Source organism: Chenopodium album, chromosome 23 (assembly GCF_948465745.1).
Source record: "Chenopodium album chromosome 23, dcCheAlbu1.1, whole genome shotgun sequence".
Taxonomy (NCBI): domain Eukaryota; kingdom Viridiplantae; phylum Streptophyta; class Magnoliopsida; order Caryophyllales; family Amaranthaceae; genus Chenopodium; species Chenopodium album.
This window is the reverse complement of record NC_137856.1, coordinates 39,035,252-39,059,689: the sequence shown is the minus strand read 5'-3', so window position 1 is coordinate 39,059,689 and position 24,438 is coordinate 39,035,252. Positions and strand designations below refer to the sequence as shown.

Here is a 24,438-nt window from a genome sequence, read left to right as displayed (position 1 = left end):
TTAAATGAACAAAACAAACTAGCCTAAGCTAAGAGGCTAAGATATAACATAACAATGATACAACATGTTGTATAATAGGATTATTTATTCCGATTCTAGATGGTTTACAAATATTTTTCGTAAGTTCTTTACTTAGTGTAACAAAATAGCCTTGATTGATGTAACATGCAAATAGTACATACATACTGTATGATAAAATTGTTTATTCTGATACTTACTCAGCGTTGGTCACACATACATATATTCCTGACATATTGTTTATTCAAAATTGATTCCTTCTATTCAGCAAATGTGGAACTTCAAGCACACACGGTTAGAAGTACAAAAAAGGTAAGGAATCAAAACATGAAGATAAGAAATAATATGGTTTAAATCAAGTAGTCTTCAAAATTTTTGACTTGTAATTTGCAAAGGGAATGTCGTTGCACTATGCATGGGTCGACACGCGTACAGGGGTCACCTGGGATTGAGAATCCAAGTACAAAATTACCGTACATTTTATGCTTCAACATGAATAAATAAAGGTGAATTGAAATTCTGAGAACTCATACAGTAGTAAACAGAATTTTTTGATGCAATACAGTAGCAAACATATGGTTGTATTGTTATTGTACATAATTTTGTTTAGAGTGAAGAATTGTAAGATCATTTGAAACAATATAGCACAGTCCAAAGTGGTAATTTGGGCTTTACTTTGTACAAAACCCAACTCAACAATGTATCCACATACTCGAGTAATTTTGTATTCTAAGGTGTTACTCCGTAAAAACTTAAAATTCATACTTGTATATGATAATGGTAGTATATTAAGCTAGTTAATGAGAGCATAAATAAAAATCAATTGTAGGGTCATCACATGCAACATAATAAGTTCTTAATGGCTAAATATGAAAGAGTCTTTTGTTTTCGAGTAAAATTTCTCAACCTTAACTTCTACAAGTATTTCGGAGGGATTTTAAATACATATATTTTATCCATTGGGATATTTTCTTATCAATTCTAAAGGTAAAACTAGTTTTAAAAGTCACTTAGTACCAATGACTCAATGAGTATTTACATAATACGATCATTAATTCCTCCCTAATGCGGCATTCATGGGTAATGGGTTCCACCCTAATGACCTTAATGTTTCATTGTTTCTCTTCGGACACTTGATCTTTTACAATATCATACAAGAAGGATTTTACAACTTTATTCATGTGTGTTAATGAACACATAGTAGGTTTTTTTTTTTTTTTTTTTTTTTTTTTTTTAAATAATGATTTCGTTCATATTCCCTTACAATTTATCCAAAATCCTGCGACTTACCTCTTCCTCTTACAATCTCCCCTCCTCTAGCTAGCAACCTCCATTTGCCCTTTTCAAGTTTTCTCTTCGTTTTGTACATGTCTTCTTTAAGAGGTGGATTGATTAAAAAAAAAAAATGGAAAAACTCACCAGTAGGTCAATACAAAACCCTATGTGTATAAACTAAGCTTTAAACTTCCCTTGATCTTATGATTTGTAGCGAATTAGACAAGACATGTCAAGAAAATAATTTCATCAAATAATGACGAAGATGAAATTAAATCTCAACTCTTAAGTACCACTCCAAAACTTTACCAACTAAGCTAGTTGACATCCATAATAAATTTGGTACTGTCACATCCTATAATCATTAGCGAATTACCAAATCTCAAGTCTTAAGTAACACTCCAAAACTTTACCAACTAAGCTAGTTGACATCTATATAGATCTGACTTTACCGAATCCTATAATCATTGACGAAATACCAATTTGACGAGAATTCGATGAGTTACAACATGATACTCATAACCCTTAGATTGATTGACTACTTGACTTGATCTTTAAAACTTAATCTTAGGTTTGAATTGAGCCCAATTTAACATGAAAATGAACTAAATGACTCAAACTCAAGTCTAAAAAAACCATCAACAATTTCTTTTTAATCGCCCGCTTTTCCTTCACTCACTCTCTTTTCTCTCTCCTCCTTCCTCTGCTGCCGCTCACTCTCTGCTACGATTCTCGAATCTTCTTCCTTCCATCTTCGTAGCTTCAACTTCGAGTGAGCTTTCAACTATCTTTGCTTCTCAACTACAATGAATTGCTCAAGTAATTCTCATTTTCTCTCTCCTCGTAATTTTATTTTTCAATTTTGTTAGGGTTTTTCTCGGATTTTTAGGGTTTAACTTTGTTCGCTTTGATTTATTGATGTTGTTATTGTTGTTGTAGTTTCCGGTGAAGTACCGGAAGAGCCGGTTGTTTCCAAGCAATCTGGACTTCTTTTTGAGAAGCGTCTCATCGAACGTCACATTTCGGTACTATTTTTCGACGCAATCTGTTTTTAGGGTTTTGTTGTTTAATTTTGATTGCTGTTGAAAGATTATAGTTTTTTAGTGTGATATTGTGATTGAATTTCAATTTCATTTGAACTTGTTTGATGCCCACATTTTACTGGCTGAAGTATTGGATTGTGTTAAATTTTTATTAATGTAGTTCGATGCAATTTTTTGAAGTAATTTGGCTACCGGATTTCGATTCTTTGTATCGGTTTGCTAGGGTTTATGCATTGTTGTTTAGGGTTTAGTTTTAGTGTTATGTGGAAAAAGATAAATTTTTTGTAATGTTGAAGTGTTTTGATGGATCTTTTTGGGCGGTATTTTTGAAGGATTATGGAAAATGTCCGGTTACCGGAGAGCCATTGACAATGGACGATATTGTTCCGGTAAAAGCTGGAAAGGTATTGGCTTTGCTCATTAGTTTTTCTTACTCTCTTTGTTGTGTGTTGTTATATTTATACCCAGATACTTATTGGGTTCTTTGACTTGCAGATTGTGAAGCCCAGACCTGTTCAGGGTGCTAGTATTCCTGGGATGATTGGCATGTTCCAAATTGTATGTACCTATTCTGTCTCATCACTTCAGTGACAAGTACTATTTTATTATGGATTATTGTTGTGTTAACAATTTGGTCAATTTCACAAACTTCTGTGTATTTTGCTACCTAAATATTATACTGCGTAGATACATACATTTTCTTATGACGATTAGTAAAGGAATCCTACCAATCTACCATTGTTGATGTATTAAGCTGTAATTGGTTAAGTATTCCAAGCATTAAGTTCTATAAGCATTTACGGAGTATATTTTTCAGTGCTCTGTTGTTTGATGGATGAATGGACTTCGTAAGTAATATCTCAGCTAAAAAATTTAGAGATTTATTTTTGGGATAGGGATCTCATAAGGGCATTTCTGTGCATTATCAGTTGTCAATTTCAAAGCCGGATTTTTTTTTGAACAATTCTGGTAATTATTTGATTGGATTTCTTTAGTCGTTTTAAAGTATGAATCAGTAATACTCTGCATGTATCTAGATGTCTAGTGTCAGGTGTATATAGCAATCTACCTTTATCCTGGCCTTCTAGATTGGTAAGGAGTATGTTTCTGAAAGACATTTTTGACAAGGTATAAAGAAGGAAGAGTGATAGGAAAAGGTAGTCAATTTTGGCCATTATCTTTACTATTTTGGCTGGGTTGGTCATGTCTGCAACAATCTTTTGCAATAACCTTCACTCTACTACTCTTATTGTACTAGGTCTTTTTTTAAGACCGCCCTCTTCTGATTTAAGTTTATGAAGCTCAAGATGCTAAGCGAAAGTTTAGGGTTTGTAGTCAATTAGTTGTGTTTAGGTTGAGGGGGGCTCACACCTGGGCGACTTTGGCTCTAAACATGGAGGAGGAAGCCGCCTTTTCTCTCTGCGTGGTGAAGGGAATGAAATTTCTATGTTGAGCTATGGTGTTAGACGTTTGGATATGTAATCGCATTGGTGGCCATATTTGTCCTATGAATTATGTCATTTATTTCACCTTCTGCAATATTTGTTTGATTATGGGTGTTGGCTTTGTTCCTTAGCCTAGTTGTTCACTATTGTCATTGTTTTGACTTCATAGTTTCGACTTGCCATGTAAGAGTTGTAACTATAGCAAGTGTTGGTAAGAATTGAAAAAAAAAAGGTACTTCCTCTAGTTTTTTTTAATCGCAACATTAGTTAAATGAACTTTTCTCAATGGTCTTTTCATTGTCTTTCTGAGATTTTCACAATAGAAAAATAAGTCATGTGGGGTCTTGTTAGATTCGTCTCGATATATGCTTATATATATATATATATTTTTTTTTTTTTTGGTGAAGATATACTTTTATAATATTAACTTAAAATAATTTGTACTCAAGTATAATTACTATGGTATAGAATGTGCATTGGCAAGCATGAAAACTCCAATGTTTCAATTAAGAAAGAACAGTGGAATGTATTAGCATGTTGCAAGCACAAAAAAAAAAGTCTATTTGATGAAATATGGTGTTGCAATCTGTAGAACTTCTGGTTGGACATCATTTTTGTATGTTTATATCTAAACAACTTGTAGCCTAGAGTTTTAATCTAAGCATATGATGTCCCTGTCCCTTATCTAATTATCAAATTCAAGGATTTGTGAGGTATTCATCTGTCATCTCAATAACCTCTGTTTATGAGCTACAAATCATCATTGTTTCTATTTATATAACCTTTGATGACTTTAATCAAACTGTTCTATCTTGAGAAGAAAATATAAGAATATTCTATCTCGTGTGTTAGCTTCTAATGATTGTTACGTTGAAATTCAGGAATGGGATAGTTTGATGCTTTCCAATTTTGCTCTGGAGCAACAATTACATACTGCCAGGCAAGAATTGAGTCATGCTCTCTACCAGGTATTAGAATTTGTCTTTATGTATTGACCATTTGGGTTTTGAAGTTAAGTTATGCCGGCTTTTCACTTTACCTCAGATCCTTTACACTATCATGTAATGGGCATTTTGACACTTTTGGAACAAAAGCATGATTTTTTATTTATTGTAAATTGACTTTGACACTTGGACACATACTTTTATCTAATATGAGATTTATTATTAGTCAATAAGAGGTCAGGGGGCAAATTATTGATTCTGGCTTAAATTAAAGTAATTTGTGGTAGGATATGCTGGTTATTGACTTTTGAGTGATTCCTAGTTTTGAAGAAACAGGTTAAGTGTCTGAAATGATCTCCCATTGTTTATATGTTTTTCATTGGATTTTATAAATTGATATTTATGTATCTATCTTTGATTTTACATTATGTGCCGTACTTCATTTGATTGCTCTTTCTCTCTATCATGAGGATTATGGTTATAAACAAGTGTATGATTTCTGTCTGCAGCATGATGCTGCTTGCCGTGTAATTGCAAGGCTAAAGAAGGAGAGAGATGAGGCAAGATCGCTTTTGGCTCAAGCAGATGAGAGGCTCAGACCTATGTTAGGGGCAACAGGCAATGCAGTACATCAACCTGCATTGAGCAATGGGAAAAGAGGTAATTTTATTATTTCTCTTTTTCCATTTCACTGATGGATTTTTGGACTGAAAAAATGTGAATTGCAGTTTCTGAGGAAGAGACTCTGGGCCCTGATGGAAAGAAAGCCCGAATGGGAATTTCTGCTGATACTATCGCTGAACTGACTGATTGCAACTTGGAACTTTCACAGCAGCGTAAAAAGAGAACAGTATGTTTTGTATAAAAGTATATGTGCTATAATATGATCTTTATCTCTTCCGTTTTGATTTAGTTGCTACGGCTAGTGTTTTGCACTAATTCTCACTCCATTTTAACTTTTTTTAACAATATTGTCATGTGTGGTCTTGTTAGATTCGCCTCAACTTATAGTTTAATTATATTTAAATTTTATAATTTCTACCTTTTGATAATTAGATACACAAGTGTTTGAAACCACACATTGGCAAACGTGAAATGAGAAACGATGCATCTTAATAAAAGAGGAAGTATATGATAGCTTTTGTGTTACATTTTTTTCAAGGCTATGGTATAAATCTTTATTAGAGAGAACATTTAATTTTCTTGCACTTGATACTATTGGGAAATTTACTGTGTTGAAGCAGAAGCTGAGTTGTCTTAATTGCTTGTCTGATAAATATAGTTTTTCTCTGTAATATTGTCTTTCAGATACCTTCTACCTTGGCTTCTATTGAGGATTTGGAGCGCTACACACAGATCTCTAGCTATCCCCTTCACAAAACTAACAAACCTGGCATTCTATCTGTTGATATCCAATATTCCAAGGTATGCTAGATACAATTTTTGATGCTACAATGCTTGCAATTTCACTTTTAGTTGTGAATATCAACAACATTTTGGGGTGCTGTTGTGATATTACTTCTCAATAATTCTGTCTACTCATGACCATCCTTTTGATTTAAAGTGATTCTAACCTCTGTTGTTTTGGTGTATGTGTGGTTTATATTTTGTTATTTATTTTTGTGTTTCGATGATTGTTATATGATGTATGTATCCATGTTTTTATAGGATATCATTGCCACCGGGGGGATTGATACAAATGCTGTCGTCTTTGATCGACCTTCTGGACAGATTGTATCTACACTAAGTGGTCATTCAAAGAAGGTCTTGTTTTTTTTTTGCCTGGTTTTGCAATGTAGAAACCATATGGACTAGTAAATGTTAAACTAATATACACCTCATTGCTTTTTTTTGCAGGTTACCAGCATCAAAATTGTTCCACAGGATGAAAGTTTAGTTATAACTGGATCTGCAGACAAGGTAGTATTCTATCAGTTGTGATACACTCCCTTAAAACACACATTACTTTATTATTGCAGAGAGTCTTTTTCAGTCAATTGATTAATGTAACATGTATTGCTTTTAACTTCTATTGATTTTTTTGTTGTATAATTTTCTATTACGAGATTTTTTTTTTTTGCTTTTTTTTTTTGTACTTTAAGCTCATAGAATCCTTTCCTATTTACATTGCTTTTTTTTTTTTTTTTTTTTTTTTTTTTTGGGGGGGGGGGGGGGAGGGGGGGGGGTAATGGTAGCCATCAATTTTAGTTTTTTTGTTGCCATTCTGATTGGAAGACACTGTAGTTGTGCGACTTGTTTAAACTGCAATTAGTTTAGTGCTATTCTGTTCATGTTACAGTGTTCAAATTTCACTGCTTTGTAGTTGTCTTCCCTTTCTTCCTTGAGCTTTAATCCGTTAATTCATTCTTCCTCGATAATTTTTTCTCTCTTTTTAATTGGTTATTATTTTTAAATCCCTCCCTCCTTTGGCTTTCATTGTTAGCTAACTTCTATGAAGCCACGTTATTAGTGATAGAAGTATTTTGTGATTTGTGTTTGGTTAATTAGTAAGCTGCAGGAGATGAAAATTAGAGATTCTTCATTTTAAAACAGAAATTGAATATGGTCTTATTTAACATAATGTAATAGACTTACCCAGGGGGCCATTATAGGAAATGACTATGGAATTCTGTTATGAGGTAGCTTGGGGAGTAATTTGAGAATTAGTTATAGTAAAGAAGGAAAGAAAACAGATTATTCATATTTAGTAGTGATCAAGGCGATTAAAAAGAATTAGAAAAATGCTGAGTGGATTTTACTTTGTTTTGAGCTTGTAGTTAGGAAGCCCCAGGCATTTGGAGGTCTGAGATTGTAGGTGCAATTTGATTTTTTAATCTTATATGATTACGATCAAATTATCAAATTTCCTAAAGTCTCTGCTTATAAGTCCATTTTGTATATCCATTTTTTTTGTTCTATTACACTTATGAATTCTTTTCTACATCACATTAGCAACACTGCCCTCTTGAAATATTAGTCCTGGCAATAATTGCTGTCATATCATCATCCTTGTATATTTAGGTTCCTTTAACATTCTGGACTTTTTTGGTTCTTCAACTCCAGATTTACTTATCTTTGTTGGTCCGTCATGCTTCCAAGCTATTTGAAAATTAAAAAAGGTTGACAATTATATAATACACTTTGGATGTCTAGTAAATAGTTTGGCAGGAGCACATTGCTTCGATTTTGCTTGGAATAGTTGGCTTCATCGTGGGTCATTTTTTATCAACACAAGCCCAGAGTAATTTGTTATTGAGACAAATGTTCCAATATGGTCCATTTTGTCTTTTTAGTCATTCTGGCTGGATAAGAATGGGCATATTATTCAGCTATGTTATGCAGACACTGGTATTAGTGTCTGGTGCAGATACATATCCGAGTATCAGATGTCAAGTATGGCAATATTAAACATAGGGACACAGGACACTGCCCTTAATTGGACACAGATGTGGGAACACGGCATAAATTAAGCATTTTCCTGTTCTTACTTTCTCCATGAGTTCTAACGTATTAATGCACTCATATTTCACAGTTCACACTAACATGATTGTTGATTCTTGCTGAAAACTTATCTAAAGCCCATTTGTTATTATTTCTTGACACTTGTGTGCTGTCCAACAGACTGTAAGATTATGGCAAGGATCAGATGATGGTAATTATGATTGCAGGCATGTTCTAAAAGATCACACAGCAGAGGTAAATTATTTTTTAGTTTTTCTTTGTTTCCTCTCTTTTGGAGTAAGGCTGTGGCTTTGTTGTTTGTTCTTTGCGTCCTCTCTCTAATTTGAATATATGTGTGCTTGGCTTTTTTCTGGTGCTTTTGTCTATATGTTTCTTAATTATATGTTAGCGGACTAGGACTACCTTGCTCTTGATCATTGAGCTAGTTACACCATGCTATCACAGTTGTTTTCTGTTGTTCTGGTAGAAAATCATTGGTGTAAGATATTTTCTCCGTTTTCATTTACTTGCAACTCACAACTTTGGCGCACACTTTAAGGAAGATAGACTGGGCAAACGGACAAATTAATTGAAATGACAACGATAAGAAGAGAGTGTTTTTAAGAGTTAACAGCATTATAAATTTTTTGTATGTTCCAATATGATGATTATTGTTCAAAGATTTACTATCAGCACATTAGTTTTGAATTGGAAGCTATTGGAGTAAAACAAATTTTTACCTAAGGTCTGATACGCTTTTTAAACATGGACATTTACTCTTTGAAATACAAGCTGTAATTGTGTTGCTATCTATTAATTTGTGACAGGTGCAAGCCGTTACCGTTCATGCAACTAACAAATACTTTGTAACTGCTTCCCTTGATAATTCATGGTGCTTCTACGATCTTTCAAGCGGTCTCTGTCTCACACAGGTTTTTGTCTGCCAACTAAGTTTTTTTTTTGTTTTTTTCCCTTGCACGATTTCTCAATATTTGAATGAAGTTGAAAATTGCAATGAGAGAGACACTTAAGGGTTGTATAACTTGTATTGCATGACTTGCATCTCCCTGATTACCTGTGTCGTTATCTTATATTGAACAGGTGACAGACTCTTCAGGGTCTGAGGGATATACATCTGCGGCTTTTCATCCGGATGGTCTCATCCTTGGAACAGGAACAACAGATGCTCTTGTCAAGATTTGGGATGTTAAAACTCAGGTAGAACCTAAGTAGATAGTTGCCTTTTGATAAGCTTTAACCCACTTGGTTTCCCTTAACCTCCCACTTAATGTGTGTTATTGTATGCTGGTTTGCAGACTAATGTTGCCAAATTTGACGGGCACACAGGTCCTGTTACAGCCATGTCTTTCTCTGAAAATGGATACTTCCTTGCGGTAGGGTCCTTATATATATATGATTTTTTTTTGGAACTTGCCTGTTGTGTTAACATAATTGTTCTGCTCTGATTTGTCTCTGAAATTTCTCAGACTGCAGCTCATGATGGTGTAAAACTGTGGGATCTGCGTAAATTGAAGAATTTCCGGTCCTTTGCCTCTCCTGATCCAGACACACCAACTAACTATGGTATCTAAAAAATTTAAATTGAAATTTATCCCATCTCAAATCTTCATTCAGAATATTTTTTGTTAATCTGGAACACTTGCCTTTTCTTTTTACCTTGGTGATGTGGTGATTTCACTGCACACCTTGGTAAAACTGTGAGCAAAACTCTTACCTTTGATGGAAGCCTATTGTTATTTATTCTGAATTTAAGCTAACAATTTATTAATCTGTTATAATGGGTTTTGTATTAATTGACTTTACTTTTGTAGTTGATTTCGACCATAGCGGGAGTTATCTTGCAGTTGCTAGTTCAGATATAAGGTCAGTGTGTATTTAATCTTTGTAATATTAATAATACTTTGTTCTTCAGTTTTCTCTCAGACGACTTTTTTGGTATGTTGGAATTAGTTGATCTCAGGGGTAATGAATAAATGATGGATTGATTCAACTCCTACATTATCTTTTTTTTTTTTTTTTTTGGGAAGAAACTCCTACATTATCTAGTTTAACAAATTTTAGGTGACTTGGGGGGGCCTAGCTTGGTTTGATTTTTGATGGAAATTAAAGGGAATAAGAAGTCAGCAATGACTTGGTTATCCTTGCCCATTAAAAAAATAATTGACATATTGTCAACCTATGTTAAGTCAGTTGTCTTTTCCATTATTGAAACCTACTTGCTGCTTATGTGGATCGGGGATGATCAGTACAGTCTTTATTTTTACATGGGCTAATGAACACAGGTTTCTGTGAATGACAGTTTCTGGTATCCATTGCCTTACCCCATGTGGTGTCTTGATTTTGGGAAGGGGTGGTTAATCAGACTAAACATTATAGAAAATCCATGTTTTCTGTTTCTTTATTGTTTTTAATTTATTGTAGTCGTTATATTTATATTGCTAGCTATACTTTTCAATGCTGCAGAGTATACCAAGTTGCAAGTGTCAAGTTAGAATGGAATCTTATCAAGACCCTGCCTGATTTGTCCGGCACAGGTTTCCTATTCTATATCTCTATCTAAATTCACATCTTCCATGCCCTGTAGTGTATTATAGTCCTAAGGGGCTTCAACACAGGGTTGCTAATGTTCAATTTTTACATATTTATGGGGCCTTCAATTGCAGGCAAAGCTACCTGTGCGAAATTTGGTCCAGATGCAAAATACATAGCAGTAGGATCATCGGATAGAAACCTTCGAATATTTGGCTTGCCAGGGAATGATGGTGCTCCTGAATCTTAAGATACTGGCAAAGTGAAATGACTCTTATGGTAGCAAATGTGGTTACGTCCATTTTGGGGGCCACGAGCGACCCCCGGTCCTGACAAAGACCCTGAGCCCATATATTCAATTCTTACCTTCTGGTGCTCAAAAGTTTAAAGTGAAGTTCAACCAATGGTTGTTTTACAGTTTCATGTCAATTCATGTAAAAGCGGTAGAGATGTATTTTTTAAATGTCATGTATTCTAAAACATTAGTATAGGTGTATCTGATGACCTTAGGGATCGGAATTTTTTTTGCATATTGCGATGAATTTTGAGCTTAGTGTTCACTAAAGTGGTTTGTCATAGTTTGACCTGTGCTTTAGGAATTCAATGAGAGATTATAACTAAATCAAGTTCTAAATTTCTAATCTCAACCAGTATTTCGTGATGCTTGTTACTAATATTCTAATTTATTCTCACTGTAATTCTTTAAGATTCTGATCTAGCTAAAGTAAAGTGTATTATTTTCTTGTGTTAAAAGATCAGAAGCTTTATCTTGATCTCATTGAATTTCTCGTATACTTCTTTGAGTTCTATGCTTCTATCTAACCTGTTTTATCTCATTTTAGTGGAGTGATTTGTGTTGTAAATCCATGACAATAAATAATACGGTGTTGAACTATGTAGACACCCTTTCTGTGTTCTGATACAGTATAACAGATAGTACTACTGGAAATGTCACCCATCCCAGTGCCCAGAATATAAGCTCATAGTCGAAGAATCACAGAATCCACAATTAGGGTAGAATTGAGACAGAAACACAGTTCCTCCTAATTCGAGGAGGGTAAGGATAAATGTTACCTTCTAGCCCGGAGTGTTTGTAGTAGTAGCTGCTGTTTCTGTCATGATTTTACACTCCATTGAAATCCAATAAAGACAAATCTTTCACATTGGGGCACAACACCGTAGAAGTCAGCTCTGTACATTTGTGTATGAGCAATGGACTTTAATTTCGATAGACTTGAAACACCTCCTTTAATTTCTTTTTTGTTTCATGAATAGTTTCAAAAGTTGACTATTCTACATTTCTTCCATCAACATTATTAACGTGTTTCTCTTGTATGGATTAGCAAGAGGAGCCAGCAGAAAATTGGAAAGATCAACCACACAATTTTGTGGAGCAAATAGTTGGACTTATCCAATATCTACAGTACAAGATAGGAAGCCAACTAGCTGCTCAGATCATTCATTTACCAGCCAAACACAATTGCTATTGCTCCCTTCACTCTTCTTTACTCTCTCTCTCTCTCTCTCTCATTACCCAAATGGAAATCATAGGCACAACCCTATCTGTTGCTAGAAATCTGGCTGAAGCACTGCAATGTTGGGAATTTATCAGTGACAAGTTCTCGGTCTTTAGCTACGAATCTGAACTCCATGATCTCCAACAGACTGTTGAAAAGATCTCTGCAGTACTTCGTGACGCAGAGACCAAGCAAGAGCTCTCCCATGAAGCAAAGGTTGTAATCGAAGCGCTCAAGGATGCCATCTTTGAAGCAGATGATCTTGTTGATGAGATTGTCACTCGAGCTCATCAGCAGAAGCAAGTTGATGCTGATGGTACTCTCTTTGAAAAAGTAAGTCACTTCTTCTCGACTTCCAACCCAATCTGCGTTTCTTACTGGATGTCTGGAGGGATTAAGGATATCAAGAAGAAGTTGGATGCTATTGCTTACAATAATCAGTTCAGCATTAACCATGATCCTCAGCCTATCAGGACCAGAAGCCGTGATACCTGTTCTTATGTGAATCAAGTCGATATCGTTGGTAGAGGGGATGACTTGGAGAAAATCGTTGGAATGTTGCTTCATCCTGCTGATGATCAACGTCATAACGTGTCCTTCCTTTCTGTTGTGGGTATTGGAGGGTTGGGAAAAACCGCTCTTGCTCAACTTGTGTTCAACGATCCAAGGGTTAAAAGTGCTTTTTCATGGACGAATTGGACTTGTGTTGCTGATCAAGATCAGAAAGAGCTTGATGTGAAAGAAGTTCTTTGCAAGATTCTTGAATGCAAAGATTCCACCTTGGAGCAGGCGCAAAGCCAACTTCGAGAGAATCTAGCAGGCAAGAGATACTTCCTTGTTTTAGATGATGTATGGACTGAGAAGCAAGTTCAATGGCGTGAATTGGTAAAATACTTGATTGGAGGTCAAAAGGGAAGTTGGATCATGGTGACTACACGCTCACATAAAACTGCAGAAATTGTAGGTGGTGAAGTGCATAAGCTACAAGGCTTATCCGAGGAAAATTCATGGAGCTTGTTTCAACAATCAGCTTTTATATCAAATCAGTCATCAAATCCTCCTGATGAGCTGGTCAAGATTGGCAGAAAGGTTGTTGACAAATGTGCCGGAGTTCCGCTTGCTATAAAAGTGGTAGGGAGTTTCTTGTATGGTCAAGACAGGGGCAAGTGGAACTTAGTTCAAGAGAAAGGATTAGCCAACATCAGGCAGAGCGACAATGACATTCTGCTCATATTGAAGTTGAGCTTTCATCATCTTGAAGCTCCATTAAAGAGTTGCTTCGCTTATTGCGCACTGTTTCCGAAGGATTTTGTGATGGACAAAGAGATGTTGAAAAGCCTTTGGATGGCACAAGGCTATGTTGTTCCATTGGATGAAGGTCAGAGTATAGAAGATGCTTGTGAGGAGTATTTTTCAATTTTGTTGAGAAGATGCTTTTTCCAGGATATCAGGAAAGATTATTATGGTGAGATCAGATCATGTAAGATACATGATCTCATGCATGATATTGCTCTAGATGTCTCGGGGAAGGAGATTTTTTGTGCAACAAATACCATTGGAGGCAACCTAGACAAAAAAGTTCGCCATCTATTCTGTGAGAGATTTGAGACTATGAGGGAACGTGGCAATTACTCTTTGTTTGGTAAGTCTCGTATTCGTTCTTATCTTCTTAGTTATACTCTTATGAAAGAATATACCCAGTTTCCGGTGGATGCAATAGTTGCAAATTATAGGTTCCTAAGGGCATTGGATTTGAGCTGGTTCGGAATCAAAAGTTTGTCGGGCTGCATGGGTGAATTGTTGCATTTGAGGTACTTAGATCTCTCACATAATAAAGATTTGCACGAGCTTCCCAAGTCATTCACAAAACTCTATAATTTGCAGACCTTAAAGTTAAGGAGGTGTGAGAATTTGACAGAGTTGCCAAAAGATTTTAGTAGACTAGTTAAGCTCAGGCTCTTGGATGTAGTGTGGTGTAATAAACTTACATATATGCCTAAGGGCATAGGTAAGTTGAGTTGCCTTCATTGGCTAAGTGATTTTATGGTGGGTGGAGGAGGGAGTAGTCGAAGTTGGAAACAATGGTTTGATAGCCTGGAAGACCTGAAGGCTCTTAATAAGCTCAAAGGTAGGCTTGAAATTGAGATCAGGTGGCCCAAAAGAGATAGGAATATTATTAAGGAAGATGGTGATAAGAGAGAAGGATTATACATGAGGAATAAAGAACATCTCAATGAATTAAGGGTTTATTTCATACATGAGGAGGGTGATGATGGAGGAAAGGATGAAGAGTTAAGTTTGATGGAAGATTTGCAGCCACATTCTAATCTAGAGTATTTAGCTGTGGAGAATTACAGAGGTGTAAAAATGCCAGGTTGGTTAACCCTTATTAAAAATATGGTTAGTCTTGAGCTTAATGATTGTGGGGAGTTGGGGTACCTGCCATGCCTGGGAAACTTGCGTAATTTGAAATCCATTAAACTTAAAGATTTAGAAAAGCTGGAGTACATAGGAGTAGATGATTCTTCATGGGCAAATTCCAATACAACGATGCCAATGTCTGGGTTGGGTAGCAGTGACAAGGAACTATCATTCTTTCCATCCCTTAAAGAAGTTGAGTTATTCTTTCTGCCAGAGTTGAAAGGATGGAAGAGAGGGGTAGTAGGCCGGGTGGAAGACAACATCCTCCAATCACAGCAATTACTACCATGTTTTTCCAAATTGCAGACATTGAGAATATTTATGTGCCCGGAGTTGACATGTCTTCCGTCATGTCCCGATTTGGAAAGCCTGTCTTTAATAGAATTCAACGAAGGGCTGCAAATAATGAATAAGAAAAGAGATGAAGTCACTCCCGCATCCTCCTCCGCATCTACATCCTGTTATGAGATTGTAAATCCCAAATTACAGACTCTTAAGATAGACAACATGGCATGGCCAAATTCGCTGCCGTCAGGGTATCTTCATCGTGTTAGTAGCTTGGATCTATGGGATGACGAGGAGGTGGATACGCCCAATTGGATGCTCTTCTTGCCTGCCCTCCAAACCCTAGAAATTCGCCAATGCAGACAAATGAAAGCAATCCCAAAGTGGATGCCCAAACTCACTTCACTCACAACACTTCGCTTTAGGGGCAATTCAGAAAGCCTGAAGAGAAGATGCAAAAAGGATCCACCTGGAGAGGACTGGCCCTATATTCAACACATCCCTCACATTCAATTTGATGGTGCGTCTTTCTTACCCTTTGTCATTTTTACTAAATTAATCAAATTAATGAATGCTTTCCTGGATTTATCTAATTAATCAAGGGCTATGTGGTCTTTCATATTGTCATGTGTATGTATCTTCATTAGCGAATACACTTTTGCATATATACTGATTTATGTAGCTTAAATTTCCCTATTCTGTTTTTGTTGCTGAGTCACCACTTTGATTGTAATCTAATCACTAAGTTATTGTTCATGTACATAGATTCAATTGCACGATTAAAGCTGTAGTATGACCCTGATTTTTTTTTTTTTTTTTTTTGCATAACTTTAAATTAAATTATTATGTTAAGAAACTTATGGGTTCATATTTCTAAACCTTAATTTGAATATCTTTAAATGGGAAATTAAATCACAAAAACACAAGTTGCTTCATTCTTTAAATTTAGCTTTACATTATATATATTTAAATGAGTTTCTAATATATATTTGCATTATCTAACTTGATTCATCAACTAACTAATTAATGATTTTGTTACATAACTATTCAATGATTTTAATTTTCTAACAACAAAAAAAATTTAAATTGTGGCATTTCATCAGTTTGTTGCAATGATTTTAACTGTAATAGTTGCCCATGAATGACCATATCTTTGTCTTATGGATTAAGTTACAACCAATCACTTACGCAATTACAAACACATGATTGTTTCTGCATACTCATCATTTATGCTACATATTTTCTGATTTGATGTAATTCTTCTTGTCTTATGAACTCTCACACCCCTCACGATTTCACGAAATTATGTAAATTACGTGCCATCAATTTGTCGAAATTTTTTTTGGATCAAACCTAAGCTCTTGATACCATGACAAAATATAATGAATAATTCTCTGTAATTCTCATTAATATAAATGGCCACATACAAAAGATATATAGAGTAGGATACTTGGAGGGCAAGTCCAAAATAACCTAAAGATAATCACAAAATATATTCGCAATATTTATCTTTCCTAATAGACTCCTATTCATCCAAGAGCTGCAGGTTCGGGGTCTGAAATGCATGCAAGCTGGGGTGATGATGGAAAACAACAGAGTCATCGTTTGCCTCTTCCTCCTGTAACCATTCCAAGTCCTTCTCCATTCTCTCATGGAAATTCAGCAGCCACATCTCCCTCTGTTCCAAGAAGCCCAGCTAGAGGAGAGAATCTTCCAAGCCCCACCTCACGCTGGAAAAAGGGGAGGTTACTTGGTAGAGGAACATTTGGACATGTCTATCTTGGGTTTAATAGGTGGTTACGATTCTAAATTATTGTTACCTTTTTTTTTTTCATTAATTGATGGACATATTGGACAATATCCTGATCGACTCATTTATATGTATGACATAGTGAAACGGGTGAGATGTGTGCCATGAAGGAGGTTACACTATTTTCTGATGATCCAAAGTCGAAGGAAAGTGCTAAGCAGCTTCAACAGGTATTTGGCCTCCTCTTCCATTGTAGCCTTAGGGTATTTTTCTGCATTGAAAATATGCATGAACAAGCCACAAAGAGGTTTTAATTTTCTCTTGCTTAATACGAAGTATATGGGTCATCAACTCATCATTTTTTTTAGGAAAATTTGACAATTACCACCTTCTGTTATGTCCATTTTAGCAATTACCACCTTCTATTTTTTATTTTGAAAATTACCACCTTTTATTTTCAAAAACATCAAAAGTTACCACCTTCTTGACTCCCAACTACCACATGACGTCATTTTGGGCTCATTCTTTCCCTTTCCTCCCTATTTCCTTCACATTTCTCATTCTTAACTCGATTCTCATCCCCCCTCTCACTTTTTTTCCCCTTAACAATCAAAAACACTTCAATTCACTCCTCCAAATCGAAATTGACGAACAATTATTGGTGGTTAGGGGGAAAAAAAGTGAAAGGGGAGATGAGAATCCAAATAAGAATGAGAAATGTGAGGGAAATAGGGAGAAACAGGAAAGAATGAGCCCAAAATGACGTCACGTGGTAGTTGGGGGGGGCAAGAAGGTGGTAATTTTTGATGTATTTGAAAATAGAAGGTGGTAATTTTCAAATAAAAAAATAAAAGGTGGTAATTGCTAAAATGGACATAACAGAAGGTGGTAGTTGTCAAAATTTCCTTTTTTTTTTAATGTATGGTGCAATTGGAATCTCTAGTTTGTAAGATGCTTCTGGTGGCTGTTCATGTGAGCCTACTTTTATAAGCTTTTTCCCCTTGTCTGAGATTCGTTTCAATACTTAAGAGCTAGAAGATCTCTGGCACATCACAGGTGTGCTTATTGGGGCACCAAATGGTTATATTACCTAAAACTATTTGAACCCACAAAATGTATAGTAAAGTGCGAAACTATCACAAAGTGTGCAGGTAAGTGAAAAAAACTGGAGTAATTGTGTTCTGTGGACTGGGATTTAGGTTATTATGCTAGGTTCATCTAATGTGTGTTATTTATCTATTTTTTAATATGTAAAGTGCGAATAAGTGTTAGATTGTTATGCTGGGTTGTCAACTTTGAAACTTTGCCAGTATTGCCACCATAGTTGTATTCCCTTGATTTTGTAAGTTGTATGCTATCGCAGTCAATTTTAAATGTATGCCTGTATATAATAAAAACGTGACTATCTGCTCACCACTTGTGCAGGAAATTGCTTTGTTGGGGCGTCTTAGACATCCAAATATTGTGCAGTATTATGGTTCAGAAACTGTAAGTCTGAGATGTTTTCTTAGATCCTATAGAGCGTACACTTGTTTTTCCCTTCATTTTTGCATTAATTGTAGATACCATATGTTCTTTGTGTGTTTTTTTTTTTTTTTTTTTTTTTTAAATTTTTTTTTAAAATTTTTTTAGGTATAGTTTTATGTAACTTGAGAGGATATAGATGCTATAACTCTAAAAGCATTTACTTTTATCATTTCTATATTGTTTCATTTTCATAAGACCTTTAATTTTTTTTTTACAGGTTGAAGATAAATTGTATATATACTTGGAATTTGTGTCTGGTGGGTCTATCTATAAGCTTTTACAAGAATATGGACAGCTTGGTGAACTTGCAATACGTAGTTATACCCAACAAATACTATCCGGGCTTGCATTCCTCCATGGAAAAAACACTGTTCATAGGTGAAATCTGTTTGCCGAATGTTTTAAGGCTGATACTATTATGTATCATAAAGTTCTGTTCTGTTATTCCAGTGGAGGAAAGAGATTGTTGTTATTCATGTTTACCTTATCTTATTCAGGGATATCAAAGGTGCAAATATACTTGTTGACCCCAATGGTCGTGTTAAGTTGGCAGATTTTGGTATGGCAAAGCATGTAAGTACCTTATCAACTTTGGATATTCCATCGGTCCCTGAGCTGCAGAAAAATATAGATAAAAGATATTAGGTTGATTCAGGGTTGTTCAGATCACCTTTGTTTTAAAGGAAAGTAAGATATTTAAAAACCCTTCTTATTTGTTTATGAGTGTTTTTGCAGATCACTGGACAGTCGTGCCCTTTGTCATTCAAGGGAAGCCCATACTGGATGGCTCCGGAGGTCAGCATCTGAATGTGATCTCCAACAGTGAATTTAGCTGTTTTCCTTTTGTGTTTTCAGCTTTCCTTTTTTAAAATGCAGGTTATACAAAATTCAAATGGTTGCAACCTTGCTGTTGATATATGGAGCCTTGGTATTACCGTCTTGGAAATGGCAACAACCAAACCACCATGGAGTCAATATGAAGGGGTTTGTGCTTTATAATTAAGTTATTTAAAGTTGATATTTAAATAAAATCCTGTTATATACAAAGTATATTTTTTGTTTAAATCATCTATGATAATTAACAAGGACCTTGATGGGTGGTTAGGAGTATGTTCAATGATCAATTCTGGTCTGTTGTTTGAAACTACCCCAGTCTTTAAGCTGAGCCTCAATTGATGGTTCTCATGATTTTAATATCTTCACCAATGCCTTAACTCTGTAACTGTTTATGATATATTCTGGGTGCTTGTTGTGGGATCTAGATTATGAGTTTCAATTTTGTAACCACACCTTTTGCTTATGAAAATTCATATGTTTTTACTGCATACTCCAGGTAAGTTATACCCTTCCCTGGATGCCAACTGCTTGTTGTGTTTGTATTAATGTGTGTCAAATCTTACAAATTAAATCTGCTTTGAAGCTATATTATATTCTCCAATTTTTTTATAATGCTTCCATTCTTTTTGTTGGTTATATATGATCTTTATCTGTGTCAGTTTGTCATATAACACTACTGCGTGTTTGTGTCCTCTTTGCATTGACAGGATTCTGAATTTTGCAGGTTGCTGCTATGTTCAAAATAGGTTTCAGCAAAGAATTACCAGCTATTCCCGATCATCTATCTGATGAAGGAAAAGATTTTGTGAAGCTCTGTTTGCAGCGAGATCCACAACAGCGTTGCACAGCAGCTCAGCTACTTGAGCACCCATTTGTCAAGAATACTGCTCCTCTGGAGAGGCCTATACCAAGCCCTGAGCCAACTGATACTCCAATTAGTGCTTCAAATGGGATGAGGTCTTTGGTATGTCTTATTTTCTATGTCGTTATCTAGTCCTTTTCATTTATTTCAGGTGTTCTGTCTTGGCTGATCCAAATTGCCAGAAAATGATTGAAATTCCTATACTAAACTTTTTTTTTTTTGTATTTTTAATTTATTTATTTTTGTTTTATTTATTTATTTATTTTTTTAAAAAAAATCTGATGGACATCTTATATAGATTGTGTATTTTAGCATGGATGGTTGGCTATGTTTATTGGATTGATTGTGTCTCCCTGTGGACCCTGTTACAAACATCTTTTTTGTCTTTTTAAATAATATAGTGGATCTACATATTTTACAATGACCTTAGTTTCATCATCTGTCACATAAATCATCTTCAGGGGGTTGGACTTGAGAGGAACCTTTCAAGCTTGGACTCAGAAAGTTTTGCTGTTCATTCATCCAGGGTTTCACCAGCGCGACCTCGCTCCAGGTTTCTTTTGAACTCTTTTTTCTTAAACATCTGTTCATACAATTGGTCAATTTGCACGTACTGAGTACTGACACCAACTGAATCTGTTTTTTTTCCTTTATTTTTTTTTTTCATGGGGATAAAAGAGAGCAAGTAATTCTTTTTTTTTTTTGAGCAAGTAATACTTACAGTTATGGTGCATGTTTATATTATGATCTGATTTTGGTCCCTTTTTTTTCAATTGTTTGTGTTCTTAGTGAGTATCACATTCCACGGAGCATATCTTGTCCTGTGTCACCAATTGGTAGCCCTCTGTTGCATCCAAGGTCACCTCAGCACCTGAATGGTATGATGTCACCATCTCCTATATCCAGCCCACGTACTACGTCGGGCTCATGAACTCCCCTCACTGGTGCTAGTGGTGCTATTCCATATCACCATTCACAACAGTCTCATTATATGCAAGAGGGTTTTGGTGCATTGCCTAAATCTCCAAACAGTGTTTTCCTCAATGGGCCATATGATCCGAGCCCAAATATTCTTCGAGGGATGCAATCTGGACCCCATGGTTTAACATTAGTGAGTTCTGAAAATGAAATCCGTATAAAGCAGGTCGAAAGAGAGACCCTATCAAGGGAACCCATGTAATGGACGCACGGTATTGGCTGATCGTGTATCCAAGCAGCTTTTGCGGGAGCATGTAAAGCAAAATCCTTCTGTTGAATTTAGTCCCCGCTCAACATTGCCTAGTCGAACTCATGGCCTCTAATTTCATTCGTCCCTAGATATTGAATAATTCTATTGTTTTGGCCTTTAGGTTTGAAAGGAAAAATGAGGAACAGAGTTCGGGTGATGTTTGAAGCTGGGATTGATCTTTTAGAAATGATATGGCTCAGATAATCTTTTGCCCTTTGTTCTGGCAAGTTCCTCAGCTTCAATGCAAATGTTGTGGAGTAATCTGCATTGGTGGCGACATCACAGCTCGGGGTTATGCAGCTCAACTTGGCATTGCTAATGAAAATTTAGATATGGGAGGTGATTGGTGCATGGCAAAGTAAGCTGTCATGACTTGTACAAATTCAGAACTCTTAGCTGTTGTAGAGTCATTAAATCTACAAGACTTCTAAAATCAGCTGTTGTAATTGTCTATATATTATTATGTAGTAATGTTGTTACTGTGTTTCTGTACACTTACTAAATTAGTACAGAAATGTACTTTTTCAGACTGTATTTTACTTTTGACAGCAGTCATATTTGATGAAAAGAAATGTTTCTGTGGCTCTTCAAAGCTGATGAACCAAGTCTCTTGCATGTGTCCCAATGAGGATGCTACCCAGTTCCCACAATACTGAAATATGCCTGCTCTGTTTAGAGCCAATGTTAGGCCAGTGAACTAATTTGTGAGTCATATTTTCCTTGTGAAAAGACGATTTCTATTAGGGATTACAAGAGGTAAACAAAGTTGATTTGGTTGCAAAGGCTATTGCTGATTACTTTTGATGAACTTTAAAATGTCTAATCCAAACCACCTGCTTAAGTATATACAAGTATGATATATTGTATACTACATCGCAAGCTACAATGAAATCTATTGAAAATACACAGAAAAAAGCCAGTTAAGTAAAACACAAGAAAGCCAGACTTTACTTGTATGATATACACCTCTTCAGGTTTCAAAAAATAAAAAAAGATACACCTCTTTAAAACACCAAGTTACAACTTTTGATCAATACTCTATACAAGGTAATTCACTTTACAAGATTTGAGCTGAAATCCCACAATTTCCTTGCTAGATCAGCATCATTACTCTGTGAACTTGCTTTGGCACAATCACCAAAATATTTTCCACGAATCCCTTTCACGTCTGGGTGTAATGCTACATAGCATGTTGTTGCTGCACCCTGCGAAATGAATCCAACTGATGCGTATGTACAACTACAAAACAATGTGCTAACTAGCTGTTCCTGTACAGAAGCAATGTATAAAATTCAGCATTTACCTGTTGTACACTTTTGACAATTAATCGACCGACAAGATTAACTAAACCTGCACAGATCGACAAGAATAAAGGTATAAAATACATCAAATGATGATCTTGCACTGTAGGATTCAAGAATTCAAAAGAGGGTTGGATCATACCACAAGAATAACAGAATTTGGGGAAAATTCAGGAAAAGGGATAAAAAGGCAATAGGAGTATGACCCGTAACACAATATTCATGGAGACATGGTTTCTCTAATATGGCCTCAATGAATACTAAGATATTTTTGAGTTAGCGAGTTACCAAGTTTCTATCAACTGATCACCAATGGAGCAAAATCTGTTACCTCTAAAAAGGCTGTGATGGCGAAAAATTTCAGTGTCAACAACTCCTGGGTGAACTGAATTGGCTGTTATCTCCACCCCATCTTCCTGCACAACAAAGCAGTGTCACATGAAAGACTTCAAATGATATTATTATAATCATCTCACTATGACAGTTCCTTTAACTACAGTATAGGAGAGCTCACATCTTGACAACATTGTATCAATACAGCTCAAGGGTGTAAAATAATTACCTAAGACATGCTATGTCAAAAATAAAAAAATAAAAAAACCCTAAGAAATGGCTGGATTATACTAGATTACTAGTAGCATTCTCATTATTCATCATAAGAACTCTTGACATAACTGACCAAATTTAGATAATGTATTCAAGAGGCTGAAGTTATAAGATCTCTTTTTGTGATACTGTATCTTACATATCTATCTGCAGGTACAAGCACACACCTTTAAATGCCTAGCAAGTTCATTAGCATGCAAAACATTTGCAAGCTTTGACTGACCATAGGCAGATAAGCTGTGATACCTGTGATTGACCACAGAGAAATTTCACAATGAGAAATGGGGGATAATGATATTTTAGGTTACTACTGAGTAGTTAGTTTTCGACAAATCTAATATGCTAGTGTAGTTATGTGTGTGTTTGAATGAATCATAAAAATGTGCACCAAATTTTCATCAAGTCAGATGAAAAAAAACCCCCCCTTTACAAATAGAATTGAAGCATTTTCTGACAAAATGTACCCTGAGGGGTCATTTATTTTGCCAAAATGAATTCCTTCAGGATATGATAGCTGGTGGCGTCGTGATGACACATTTATAATCCTTCCTTCTCTATTGCTATCTAGTGCAGTCCTTTTCATTCTTTCAAGCAATAAATTTGTCAAAAGAAAGTGTCCTGCAAGATGAATAGATTACAGATTAAACCTATTGAAGGTATTACCAGAACAAAGTAAGCTTTAATGTCATTAATTTGTTAATCAAAGTTTAGTATATTGATTTAGTCATGTTTACTTACCTCACTATAATTATTCTACTACACAGTACAAAACACATTATAAATGGACCTTCAGCATGGAAAAATTCACACAAATTTGCATTTATTTCAATCTCTATGCTACTTTTTCATTTGATTTCAACATACTGACCAATTTTGCACAATTAATTTGTATGAAAAGAAAGGCAAACTTCTAAATTCCTTTATTTTATCATTTTAGCTGCCAAGGAGCAGAGCTATTTTTGAATCAAAATCATTGAAACTTTAGAATTACCATAGTTTTGTCTATTCCTATATACAAGTATATAATAAAATTTCAACTATGAAAACAGGTGATTAATCCTTAAATCTTGTGTATATTACCACTCGTTTTTTGGTGTATAATGTTATGCTTATGACTTATTGAATGACGAGGGAAATATCAAGAAAGATAGAAGCAAGTTCCAGAAAAAATAACATACATTACATGGCCTTAAAGTTTTTACTAATCAGGTTAGCAATTGAACTTATTTGGTCTTGGAAAAAATGTTGATTAAGAAATTTAGATTTAAGGGTTTAATTGCAATCGGACAAAGCTAAGAGAATACTTAATTGTATAATCCATACTTTGTAGTTACAATGGAAAGTAAATACAGTAAAAACCAAGAATAGTTGATATAATAATTGATTGG

General features: G+C 35.3%; 3 protein-coding genes across 3 annotated transcripts; 2 read left to right on the top strand and 1 right to left on the bottom strand.

The window, feature by feature from the left end:
* Positions 1-1,927: 1,927 nt before the first annotated feature.
* LOC145606684 (pre-mRNA-processing factor 19-like) lies at positions 1,928-11,377 on the top strand. The gene is made up of 18 exons (XM_081662502.1): positions 1,928-2,112; positions 2,233-2,318; positions 2,669-2,740; positions 2,832-2,894; positions 4,663-4,749; positions 5,235-5,385; positions 5,454-5,575; positions 6,034-6,150; positions 6,394-6,489; positions 6,583-6,645; positions 8,347-8,421; positions 8,994-9,098; positions 9,268-9,384; positions 9,483-9,560; positions 9,654-9,750; positions 9,999-10,050; positions 10,651-10,721; positions 10,851-11,377. Exons 1-18 carry the CDS (start codon positions 2,100-2,102, stop codon positions 10,964-10,966), a joined length of 1,581 nt encoding a protein of 526 aa, XP_081518628.1. The 5' UTR covers positions 1,928-2,099; the 3' UTR covers positions 10,967-11,377.
* Positions 11,378-12,201: 824 nt separating this feature from the next.
* LOC145608185 (uncharacterized) lies at positions 12,202-21,729 on the top strand. Its single transcript, XM_081663794.1, has 12 exons — positions 12,202-13,875; positions 14,728-15,459; positions 16,486-16,732; positions 16,832-16,919; positions 18,115-18,177; positions 18,434-18,594; positions 18,714-18,789; positions 18,952-19,011; positions 19,093-19,200; positions 19,778-20,017; positions 20,377-20,468; positions 20,705-21,729. Exons 1-12 carry the CDS (start codon positions 12,255-12,257, stop codon positions 20,844-20,846), a joined length of 3,630 nt encoding a protein of 1,209 aa, XP_081519920.1. The 5' UTR covers positions 12,202-12,254; the 3' UTR covers positions 20,847-21,729.
* A 466-nt stretch (positions 21,730-22,195) lies between these two features.
* Positions 22,196-23,633, bottom strand: LOC145607606 (short-chain dehydrogenase TIC 32, chloroplastic-like). The gene is made up of 5 exons (XM_081663204.1): positions 23,515-23,633; positions 23,218-23,296; positions 22,776-22,860; positions 22,447-22,493; positions 22,196-22,348 (listed from the first exon to the last, which is right to left on the bottom strand). The coding sequence occupies exons 1-5, from the start codon at positions 23,631-23,633 to the stop codon at positions 22,196-22,198; spliced, it is 483 nt and encodes a 160-aa protein (XP_081519330.1).
* Positions 23,634-24,438: the final 805 nt, after the last annotated feature.